Source organism: Lagopus leucura, unplaced genomic scaffold (assembly GCF_019238085.1).
Source record: "Lagopus leucura isolate 7727_CA_CO unplaced genomic scaffold, USGS_WTPT01 Super-Scaffold_100002, whole genome shotgun sequence".
Lineage (NCBI taxonomy): Eukaryota > Metazoa > Chordata > Aves > Galliformes > Phasianidae > Lagopus > Lagopus leucura.
Genome location: NW_024962263.1, coordinates 58343285 through 58355947, shown reverse-complemented (window position 1 = coordinate 58355947; position 12663 = coordinate 58343285). Strand labels below are relative to the sequence as shown.

General features: G+C 35.9%; 1 protein-coding gene across 1 annotated transcript in view; it reads right to left on the bottom strand.

The window, feature by feature from the left end:
* Positions 1 to 12663, bottom strand: part of PREX2 (phosphatidylinositol-3,4,5-trisphosphate dependent Rac exchange factor 2) — a 173521-nt gene that overhangs the window by 46524 nt on the left and 114334 nt on the right. Inside the window, exons 29-32 of the mRNA XM_042868947.1 lie at positions 12230 to 12320; positions 10651 to 10779; positions 4891 to 4932; positions 2271 to 2488 (exon numbers count right to left, since the gene is read on the bottom strand). Of these exons, the coding sequence (XP_042724881.1) occupies positions 2271 to 2488; positions 4891 to 4932; positions 10651 to 10779; positions 12230 to 12320 (480 nt within the window). The remainder of the gene's footprint in view (positions 1 to 2270; positions 2489 to 4890; positions 4933 to 10650; positions 10780 to 12229; positions 12321 to 12663) is intronic.

Genomic DNA, 12663 nt, shown 5'->3' with positions numbered 1-12663 from the left:
AAACAATGTTTTATCAGCATAATAGTCCAAAAACCACTCAGTGACTTGGGAAATCTCTGCACAACTGTTAATGCCTTCCTGAACTCTGGCCATAACGAGTGTAATTTCCTTCAAATACCATTGTTTAAAACAACATGGATCATTTGTAAGCAAAACGGTCCTGAGAAAGTATTGAAAATGTTGCCTGTTGTTTTTCCTTAGTTAAGAAGAGTCATAACTGAAATTCAGAATTTCTATGCAAACACATATACACAAGAGATTAAATGTAGGTTTGGGTTTTGTTCTTAAATCAACAATGGATATTGCTGGTATCAGACTACATTTAAATAGCTAAGTAGCATGACTTCATTACAAAATAAGTCTCTACAATCTTGAAAGGAAAAACAGAAGTATTCAGGGATACAAAGAAAAAGCTATCTACTGATGACACAACTAAGCACGTATTAAGTCATAAGTATCAGATGAATTTACTCTTCTACACTGAGGACACAAGCACCAGGACAGTCTGGTGCTGAATGGTGCTAAAAAGCACCCAAGAGAATACAGAAGCAGGAGATCCCCAGATCATGCTTTCTTCACATATTTCTCATGTAGAGAACAGCCCTCTGTTTCTAATAGGCAGTTATCTGGCTGTTTTTAAGCCAGAACAACTCATCCTAACACCCTGTCCCATATAAGAACATGCATGCTGCTTGACTGCCTGTGAGACTGGCACTTACACTAGCTAAGATCAGTGCTCTTCAACAATACCATAGACTTCATGATTGTAATTTAGAAATATCTTTATTTTTATACAAGGGCTGTTCTGACTGTATTTTATTACTTTGTCCTACAGCATCAGAGGTGGATGTCATTGGTGGTATAGCAGTAGAGGCTGAACCTTCCCACTAATATTCCATTACATGTTGTTGCCATGTGAGGGGCAGTCTGATAAAATGGCATCTGACATAAAAGTGCGTAGGAAGCAAAGAGGTGGAACTGAATTCCTCCATACAGAGAAAAAGGCACCCACTGATATCCTTCTACTTTATCTGAACACTTATGTTACACTCTGGCAATGGGGTATGTGAGAATAGCAAGGGGGGTTGGTGCGTTTCATACTGGCAACAGCTGATCACCTCTGCTGTGGCCTCTGGAAGTGTGGCATGCAGGCTCTTCTTCATTGCTGGTAAAAATGCATAGCTAATGGCGACTGGGATGAAAAAGAGTGCTTTGTAGCTGACAATTTGCTCTATTAAATAGTGTTATTGTGCTTTTGTATCTGTTACAATGTTCACTGAAATAGATAGGAGGCTCTACTTTTGGAGCAACCTAAGTAAAACTCCTCTGTTTTGAAAGGACATCTCATTAGCAATTTGATGATGAGACAGAGAAGGAAAAATAACTTTTGATATTAGGAACGTTGTCATTTTTGTGGACTTCCCATGCAGTAAGATGTACAAATCTGACATTGGTTTGTGAAGTTTGATCCCACATCCAATGTTGGGCAATTAAATGAATACTGATAGTCACATTGTTAACAGATCTTAAAGCTTATCAGTAAGACTAAACACTAGCACAAGAAAACCACGACAACTATAAAAAAAGCAGTTGATTTTATGGAGCTAAACAAGAGTTTGAGAAGACTGACAGAGACCAGATTCTGCAAACTACTTTAGAGTTCTTCAGGTTAGCAGAAACAAGTCTAGTGTGAGAGGTAGCTTAAACAGCTGAAGAAGCACTTTGTTTAGCTGAGGATTACAGGACTGTAAAGCTATGTCCTTTTTAAAATTGTGTTGTCAGCCATGGCTCTTTGCCAAGCCTGTGAAGAAATAGCAGACTTTCTGTTATCCCAAGAGGCTATGAGAATCTGCCCTGTGCCAGGGGCAACACAGACTAGCATACCTAGTCATTCAAAGGTATCCAAAACAGGTATTTCATTTCTGTTGCATTGCTACTTATTGCAGATTCAAATTCTGGTTATCACCTAATATTGCATTCAGTGCTGAGGAACATGATGACAGCGGTGGGGAATCGTGGGTACATTCAATATCTTCTAAACTAAAACCAACGTAATACTATCTTTATGAATAACATATTTCCCATATAACAAACATTTCCCATATCTGCAATTATCCAAATCACAAGCTTCCCAAATAGCACCTAATTAAGTGACAAGCTAAGCACAAAGGACAAGGAAAACACATTTATAACAAAGAGTGTTTAATCATGCTCCTGGCTTGGGGAACAAACATCAGCTGTTTGCAAGTACTTTCTGTGAGAGTTCTTACCAGGTTAGGTGACAGCAGTGACTGGAAATGAAGGAGAACACCCGCACTGGCTATCTGTTCCAACCACCTTCTGCTGGCCTCCAGCGTCTCCATTTCATATTCTTTGTTGTTGTCAAACATCTGATTTAAGGCCACCATAAGTTGCTCAGAAAAAGCACAGACAGTGGCCACTAGACTCTGACAGAAGACCATGTCTCGCCTCAGTTGTATCTCGCTGTCTGTGATGGACAAAAGCCAAAATAGGAAAAGCAAAGCAGAGATGGAGCAGAAGATTAACAGTAAAGTAACTGGAACTGATCTTTTTATTTAAAATAATTTGGTTTTTAGCCCAAGATAATGACAACTTTACAGCCTAATGTTATTCAAGTTAGTGGTAAGTCATGACCAGAACTGTCATTTTCCACTTCAAATTTCCATGTATTTCCATCAATTTCATGCACTTTAAATGTTAGAAGGTGATGGATGTGAGTCACATCTCTTTGCTGCTGTGGGAAAACCAGGAGGGCACAAAAACATTTACTTGATACAGGAAAGTAAAAACAGATAGAAGTTCTTAACATGACTCTGTCATCTCATCAACTTTACAGTGTCCAGCTGTGTAGGGCAGATGAAGACTGTCTGCTATAATTTGCAGACAAGGGGTATAGAAGTGTTGCCAGCAGGACACAATAGTATGAATGTGAAATCTATAAAGGAAGCACAGAGCAGCAACACATATCCAGGAAGCAGTAGAGATTTATGCAGTGAGGAAAGTCCAAGGCAGGTCCCCAGGTAGCATTCTAGGGAATCCTTAGCAGCAGATTTAAAATCGGGTCTAGCTAATCTATCAATTTATTCTGGAGGGCACAGACATCAGGTTAGCTAGGGCTGAAAGCAGCTAGAAAAGGAAACGTTCTCAAATAAAGCACAAAATCCTGTTGTTAAATATTCAGTACTTCCTCCTTATTCCAATTCCTTAAAATCTTTAAATATTTTTATCATTATAAGCTGTTAGGCAAACGTCAATCACAGAAGGTACAGGCAGATTTACTGTTTCTCATAGTAAGAGAGGAAGATTGGATGACAGAGGTCTTTCCAAAGCCTAAAATCTTTCTCCACAATTTAGGTTGCTCTGCCTCTGAGAGATTTATCTCTTCTTCCACATTTCTTTGGGGCTGGCAATTTAATTGCATAAGTCACAAAATTAATTTTGACCTTGTAAGTACACTTTTCTTGGAATCCACGTACTTCTGAAAGTTATTCTGTCCCTTTTCCTACCTTTCAGTTTTGATTACTAAAATATAACTCCATTATCAGTCTCTCAAGTTGTGCAGAAGCCAGTGCAAACAGACTTTTCACCTTTAAAAACACCACTCTCCTCCAGCCTCAGAAATCCCACTGGCTTATACATGATCTAAAACTTTCCAATGTCATTGCAGTGCTTAGGGATTTGGGGCCAAAAAACCTTCTCTAACCTTGCCTTGCTCAGTGTTATCGCTATTTGTCTAACAGCAGCTGATTTTCAGGGCCTTCCTCCACACAATCAGCTTCTGAAGCAGCTCTCTTGTTTCTCTGACACCTCATTTTGAAATCTTATCTAATACTACTTGAATATCAGATTCTGCATACAAGAGGACTTCAGGATTTTTTTCACAAAAAAAAAGATACAAAATAAATTACAGAATTTGTAACCTTAAGTAATCATGTAAATAGAACACACAGCTTATAGGGGGGAAAAATCAAGTCTGGGTTATTTTTCAGGTCACTTCTTATTTTAAATGCTCTAAAAAATTATTTTAATTTCTTACAAAATGTGGAATAAATATGAAAAAGAAATATTATACTCTCCTTTATAAAATCTAATGTCATGAATTCATGCAATAACAACACATTCACATGATATTGAAGTTACAACAATCAGCTTCTACAGTGAGCTATGACTGCTTCTTACTCGCTTATGCACCTACAAATCACACACAGAACCTTCTGTCGTATTATTTTCTAAACACTAATTAGTGTTCATGTATTTTTGTATTTTTATTTTTATTCATGTATTATTTTTATTCATGTATTATTTTTATTCATGTATTTTTGCAGACAAATAAACACAGTGTGCATTTAAAGCTGTATGAGCTGAAAGTAAACCACAGAACTCTGAGATCCCTTCGAGAAAGCAAGGATATTAAAAAAAACACAACTGAACAACAATTCTGCACTCCATTATGTTGTCTCAGGTACACAGTATGAGAACAATAAAAGGAAAGGCACAAGTTATAATAGCAAGGCAAGTCTGGAAAGAGTTAGGAATTAAGTGGAAAAAAAAATAAAAGATGGTCAAAAGGGAAGAGCACAAAAGAAGAAAGACAGCAGAAGTACTTTGCACAAGCTTAGTAATTTGGCAGCTATTTCACCTGCCAATATTCAAACTGTATAGCCAGAGAATGCATTCTGCTTAAACACTGAATGTGCAGTGTTTGATAGAATCGTCTTTGGAATTGTATCCTTCAGGGATCTTCGCTGTAAACACGGGAGTAACGCTGGTTACTATCAGGTTATATTTGGTATTCTACCCCTTTCTCTATTCTGACAAAACAAACAAATAAAAATTGTCAATGTCACCTCCCAAAATAAGCAAAATTACCTGTATACTCCAGAAGTGCCAAGAGTATCCGTGCCTTCACCTCTTAAAGAAAAAAGAAAAAAAGAATTATATTGAAGTCACAGTTAAAAGGATTTTCAACGAGATAATTATGCACTTATATTATAAACATTGCAGTTCTTCCATATATAAGTAGCTTCCAAGTTCTTGTGTATGCCATCCTATCCTATACCTACAAAACAGTTTTAAGTTTCAATTTTACTCAGTTTTATATTTGACTTGATAAAACCAATAAGCATCAAAAGCACCAACGCTGAGAAAAAAAACACATGAAGAAGCAACTCCTATCTCAGAGTACACATGTACCAGCTGGTCAATGCAAATATGAAGAATTTCTGTCTTAATACTTTGAAAGACAAGACCTGTTTTCATCAATTCCCAGACTACTCCAGTTTTCCCCTTGCCCTCTGGTTACATACTTCAACATGAGGATAATGTGACATTTTCGTCTATATCGAAGTATCCAGTAAAAACTAGAAATCACATTTTCACTTAATTCTCAGTCTTCAGCATATTGTTTTCCTTGTAATATTTGGTTTTGCTTAACAATTTATATAATAAAAGGTACAAATTTAACAAATATCATGCTGACAAAAACTTTTCATACATCTACTTATACTGTTTAATAAAAGGAAAAAATCCAGTATATAAAAAACAAAATAACCCTTTTCTTTCACATTTTATTTTTGATTTGTCAAAGTTTTCATGTTGAAGGAAGTGATTCCTCCCATCTATCTGATACCAGAGTTACTACAACCTTAGATTGTGAAATTTCCAGCACATCAGTTTTCCTACAGTAAGTGCCTGAGGAACATGTCACTATTTCACATGCTTTCGCATCTTGCCAGTCTTTCTTCCACACACCCAATTTTCTATGCAGTTCTATTTCAAGAATAGGAATACAAACAGTTGTTATATGGTATGCATTCATCTCAGGTGATGAAATTGACAGTATCAACAGCACAGTCTGGATTCTGTGCCTGACCATACCTATTCAAAGCTGGAATCTTCCCTAAAGGTGGTACTTAATATTTGGTGACTATGCTTAAAAAACATTTCAAGCCTGATCTTCAGCCATACTGTACACACACTAATAAAGGAACTAACAATGCCTGTGCTTCCAAAATGCCTGCCCACAGAATCTCAAATACAAGAATCAACATTAATGATTACTCGTGAAAATTGCCTGGTGAAAAATCTTTGCATTTGCTTTCTGTTACTTGAGAAATAGAGAGACTAATAACTTCTGATCTCAGGCAGTGAGGTGTACTCCACTTAACATTTAGCTTAGTAACTGAAAATATAATAAAGGAAAAAGTATTTTCTATCTGAAGAATTTAGACACAGTGAGACTATTATTTGCAGCTTGTTTTATATGAGATTTGTTGGATCTCCAAATTCAAAAGCACTTGAGATATCTACAAATAATGATTTCTTGCTTACGGGAAAAATACAGGACGCATCGACTTGCCTTTATCATTGATAGAAGTCTCAAAATATACCCTCACACAAGAGAATATTTTTAGATTATTTAAGTGGAGACTTACCTGGGGTTACAAGAGAACCTTGGATGTCTCTCAATCTCCTGCTTTTCAATAAAATCCAAATGCTACAGAAGTTTTCAGCCCTTGCTACATGGCACGTGCAAAGGAATAACTTTCCAGCAATTTCTCTTTAGATCATGTGTTACACAGTACAAGAACCTTTCAACATTTCTTCCCCCCTCTAACACTATTTTGGTCTTTGCTAGAAAAACTTTTATCTTGAAGGCTAGATTTTAGTTTTGTTTCTCACATATGAAGATATTTTTGTAGTAACACAAAGATTTGTACTTCATGTTTTATTATTTCATTTGAAATATATTTTTATGCCTTCATTGACTAAAAAGCTCCTACACTCCATGCTAAAATAAATGTGACCTTTCTCAAAAGAACAATGTTCCCTGATTAAACTTAAAATTGATTTGTTAACAAAAAACTTGCACTTCCTCATCAGTTTGTGTGACTAGCTTTGACGTCCTCTGGAACATCATTTTTAAATATGCTACTTTTATCTAGCAGGGTGGAGAGAGGGAGAGTGAAGGGAAGCAATTACGGAAGCTTAACTTTGCCATCCTTACACCTTTCTGTTGTTACGTATCCTAAAGTTCCCTTTCTTCCCATCCATCAAACTGATTTTCCTGCTTCCTACTCAAGTCATCCCTCATATTGTTTTTCCTGCACTCTGATTTCCATGTCACATATCTCATATACTTTCAAAATCTTGCACCTACATTATTTTCTCTCTGCTCATCAACCACTGAATTCCTGCTGTGACTACTGCTCACTCCTGCACAAAAAAAAAAAAAAAAAAAAAAAAACAAAAAAAACAACAACTCCATCTTCCAAGATCTGCCTCAGCCAAGAATTTATCTTCACTTTCTTTGGTATAACAATTTAGTAGGCCCAGTCACTCTAAATGAGAACTTTCGTTTTTCCTTAAGTTACTTACCTCCAGATAAATCCTCCTAGAATATGTATGCCATTTAATCACAGGACTCTTCAAGTCCATCACCTTGATTAGCCTTCCAAGGCTCACTTTTACTGCAACCATAGTAAACTCTCCTTCTCTAATTACATGATATTACAACTGACAAGAGAGAAGGCAAACCTCATGTGTTTTAAAGTTATTCTGAAGGAAGATTTACTTTTGTTGTTGTTGTTGTTGTTGTTGTTGTAGATCTAGTATTAATAAAAAGAAAACTAACTGGTCAAAACAATCACTCTCTCATCCTCAAGGCATTCTTATGTTTCCCCATTTCTTCATACATACTAAACAAATTAAATAAAAAGAGTAACAAGATCTAGGTATTAAACAATTCATTTTCATGAGGATCTCATGTTTCCTTCTGCATTAATTTACTAATCAGTCTAATATAACACAACATGTTCCACAAGGCAACAGAAGAGTAAGTAAATATATATATATCACAATAGTCTGTGACATATTTCTGAAAATAAAAATGAGTTGGTTTCCAGTACAGACAATGTATTTATTGAAAGCATCCATCTCTGCTTTACTTTAGCACTCATCAGTAGTGGTCAAGCATGTTATTTACAACTATTTTTCCCCATGGTTTTCTGTCTGTGATTTCCTCTGCTTACTTTCCCTAGAACCTGATATAAGAGACAATTACATCTTTCCGATTATTGAAATATCACTTTACTTAGGAACAAACACGAAGATACTTCAGACAGCTTTGAATATCCCAAGACTTTGTTCAACTTGCTCAAAAGAGGCTTAAGCCCAATCAAGCAGTCAAATATGGCACATACTTTGTTTCTTCTGAAAGAGGAAAAAGGGAAAAAAAAAATGCAAATAAGAGAGGAAAAAAGAAAGTTAATTGTTGTACCATGTGTTAAGCTTCCAGCCAGAAACAGCTCAGAACAAAACTCTTCTGTATATCCTGACCATATGTGAGCAGAACACATAATGGCAAAAGTAGAAAGAAGAAAAATGCAGATATGAGGGGAAAATTTAGCTGCTATAGCATTTTTAACCTTGCTTTCTGCTCATCTGATTTTAGTTAGATGCAGCCGCTGGTTTTGTCTCACATTCAATTTATACAAGCCTAAGCCTGACTGAATGACAGCAGCCTCCAAAACTGCCTGAGGGACACGTTTCTGCTCTGAATCTTTTCAGCACTGAATTAAATATACCTGTCCAGTCATGCCTTGTAAACTAAGCAATTATTCACTTCCACTCTCCTATTTCTCCTTCACACCATTTGTGCCAGGGAAGCCACAAGAATCTTTTGCTTTCAGGTATCCTTCCCATCACTTGAACGCCTTGGTCCCACAGACAAGTCAAAATGATGATGAAGATTTGGATAACATTCCTCTAGATTCTCAGGACCAAATATGAGTGGTATAAGCAGGAGGCAGAATAAGAATTAACCAAGAAAAAAAAAAAAAAACAATACAGCAGAAACCTTTAAAGACTATTAACGTTGAATAAACAGCTTCAGATGATAACTTAACCGTAAAACAAATTATTTGGTTAAAAAGATGGCACAGAACCAGTGTTACAAATCTCTGACAAATGCTTAGGTGACATGGATGGAACAAGAGAGCCAAGAATATTTAAAATTGGCAGATAACTTCCAAGACACAGTGATGAGTAAAGATGAGGCAGATTGCACGCTGTCCTTGAACACAAGAATAATGCCTTTTCATGTTCTGATCTCTGAGCCATGCAGCATTTACAAGCACAACAATTGCAATAAAGTTAGCTACTATAAATTATTAACAGAGAAAATCTATTTTTCATCCTAGTTTCTGAAACACAGAGAAAATGTTCAGTAAATTTCTAGATTCTTTCTGATAAATATCTCTATTACATTATAGTAGCATTTGAAAAAGTGAAATCTTGTATAATGGAAAGGTGGTGATTCATTTGGACCTTGCTGAAGTCCTCCATGAAATTCTGTACTAGGCTTAAAACCAAATTCATTTGAATAATCTCAGTCCAGTATTAAGGGTATAAGATCAATGTTGAAACTGGTCATTAATGCTATTTACAGGCAAATAATGTATACAAAAGATTGTCAGGCTTCAGAAAAATCTTTAGAAGAGGGGCAGTGAAAGACTGTTAAAGATATTTCCATTCCTCCCAAACTCTGAAACAAGCCACAATTAATATCTGAATATTCTTTGATAGAAACTAGAAACAGCTCTTCAGAAAAAAAGTACCAAAAATACTTATTCATTTTTCACTCTGTGGCAACCGTAATTAAATTAAAATAAGTATTCTTAGTATTAAACAATTAGCCCGCTGTGATTGACCCTATAAGCAGGAGCCATTCTTGTGGTTGTTCTTATAATTTTCTATCACAGTCTGAAAATATGATTGTTTCTGATCTGAGAATAAAAATTCAGATGAGGAGGAGTTTGTTTTGATGGATTGATTTCTGGAGGTTTATCTTAGTAAAACTTAGCAGAAAGTTTTTTTTTAGTGATCCACCTTTTTGTTGCTTCTTAATGGAGCACCATGGAAATTAGCCAAGAAAATGAAAGATAAACATACACACAAACCATTCAAAGTTAGATCTGACACAATTCTTTGTTCCCACATAGAATCCTAGTGCAAATAGTGCTATAAAGATCATTTGGCTCATTATTTCTGTTTCACTGTCAAACAGTACACGAAATAAAGAAGAAGCTACAGGTAAAATTTTTCGGTGAGGAAATCCATGTTTCTTATGAAGCCAGGAGACTAGGAAACCACAGATCACACTGTCAAATAGTGGCAAGGAAGAGCAAAGCACTAAGTAACTATTAGACAATGGTGGGAGGGAGGTAAAGAAAGAACAATAATGGCACCAGGTGTGATAGACTGAGCAAGTGATAATGATTCCAGAACAATGACAGATAAGAGGAAGAAACAGGCTAAAGGTTATTTTGCAGAGTCTTCATCTTTCCACTTAAGATGGTACAAAAAAAGGATTTTAATTTCAAGGAAAGCCCTATGTGTCCCATGAAGATGACAAATCAGTCAAACTCCCTGTACTTATCTGAAAACTCTCTTCCCTTCAGTATCTAATATCAATAGGGTAAGCATCAGGCAGCTGAGACGTGTTCTACTAATCTTGTTACTACAAGCATTAAAAAAAAATCCTCACATTCAGGTGTTTAAACAAGCAACTGTATCTTTCCCCTTCCCTTTTCCAGGAACTACACCATAAACCACGCTCTTCCTACTGACCTTCAACAAATTTTCTGATACTCTGGGCAAGACTCCGGACACTGCTGGGAAGGTTCCAAGGGTCTTGCTTGATGTGAAGTCGTAACCTCTTTGGACAGCTAAGCTTCGGTTCCATTTCCTGCTGAAACTCTATGCAAAAATAAAACCAATATTTCTTCTGTATAAATCTCTTGAGAAAAATCACAGGAAGGCATTATTTCTTTCTAAATGCTTTCACACGACATGAAGAGATGATCTTATTTAACTCTTGTTACAGTCAGAGTGACAAGCCTAACAAAAGCTCTCCACTTAGTCAAAGGAGAAAGAAAGCAGCAATACAAAAAATAGCTCCTTCTGAACCAGGTATTCAAGACAGAAGGTGACCTCATGGAGCAAGAGAGCCTGGAACTTTTAGAGGCAAGTGTATGCAAAACTAATCCAATTAGAAAATCAAATTGTAATTAAGACAAAATTACTTATTCTTTGACCTAGTCTCTTAAATCATTCAAGTGCCCCTTGTACTTCTTCAGAAGTTCATGAATACCAAGAATAAAACATCCAGCTCATCCATACCTTGTGACTATTTGGACATTTATTATATCACTGAAAGGTCAATGCTTTGTTAGTCTGTCACATGCTTAGCCTGAAACCCCGAGAAACTTAAGTGAGCACAAATGCTCTAGGTTCATTCTCATAGTCTTGGTCCCAGAATTGGAAATGGAAAAAGATAAAGTAAGTAAGAGGAAGAGTTTATGCTGACTTCCAAACAAACTCACTGAGTACTTAAGGCTTCAAAAGACCAGGTCACTGGTGTACAATTACATTCTGTTGACTTCAGTGGGATTCTGGTGATCTGTAGAAGACAGATCTGCTCTCTGCCACTTACAATTAGCTTTCTTTGCAAAAAGACATTTGACAGGGTCAAATAATCCATAAGCAAACCTACTGCACAGCTATACACAATACAACATTCTGCCTCCCACTGACCTTTCTAATTATTTTTAACTCTTTGCTAAAAGAAGTCCATAGTGTTTTTCATCATAATCTTATGGCTATCACCACTTGCCTATTTATATGTTCAGAATTAGCAACTACGTAAGTAGTAGCAAAGTATCTCAAATTACACTATTTTTTTTTAAATCAGTAATATTTATGTAAGTACATAAATGGTATAAATATTATTGTGACTACAAATTTACATTTGCAAATTGTAAACCAACTTCATAAAAAAAATATGTACAAAATGACTACAAAATAGATTAAAACAGATCAGAAATTGAGACAAATCGGTAATAAAGACACCTGCAACACACAAAATCAGCTTCTTACTTCAAAAAAACTCAGTAATTCTATAGCCAGTTAAGAATCTAAAATTTAAAGTTGATTTTCTAAGAAATATGAAATACGTTGTGCAATAGAAGTGTCAGAAACAGCTTTTCCACTAAGTCTAAAATCTACTTAAAATTTTCCAAGATCAATTATCACACAGTATGGCAAAAATAAGCAAAAATCAGTTTTTTAACACCCAGCTCAAGGAGCACATGGCCACATCCATATACTTTTCAAGCTGCCTTTTGATTCAGATAGATAGAATTGTTACCTTGTAGGCCTCGGCCCGGTGTGAAGTGTTTTGTCTGTTCAAAGGCCCTCATCACAGCTGGTCCTTTCAGAAGACTGACAATTGAGTCAACCTGTTAGGATCAAAATTCTGTCAGACAGGTGCTTTCTATAGCAGAGATCTGAAATTCTTTCTTTGAGAAACACAGACTAGAAGAAAACACCTTTGGATGCTTTCTTACCTAATTGCTGTAGTTAAAGCTCAGGACTAGAGAATGTTACTAAATACAAGGGCCTGTTTAATTGGTGGTTTTGAACTATTTACAGAAAAACAGAAGGAGAAGGAGTAAATACATACCATCCCAATAAACAGTGGAAAGCAAAAGTAAAAAAAGAAAAGAAAAGAAAAGAAAAGAAAAGAAAAGAAGAAAAGAAAAGAAAAGAAAAGAAAAGAAAAGAAAAGAAAAGAAAAGAAAA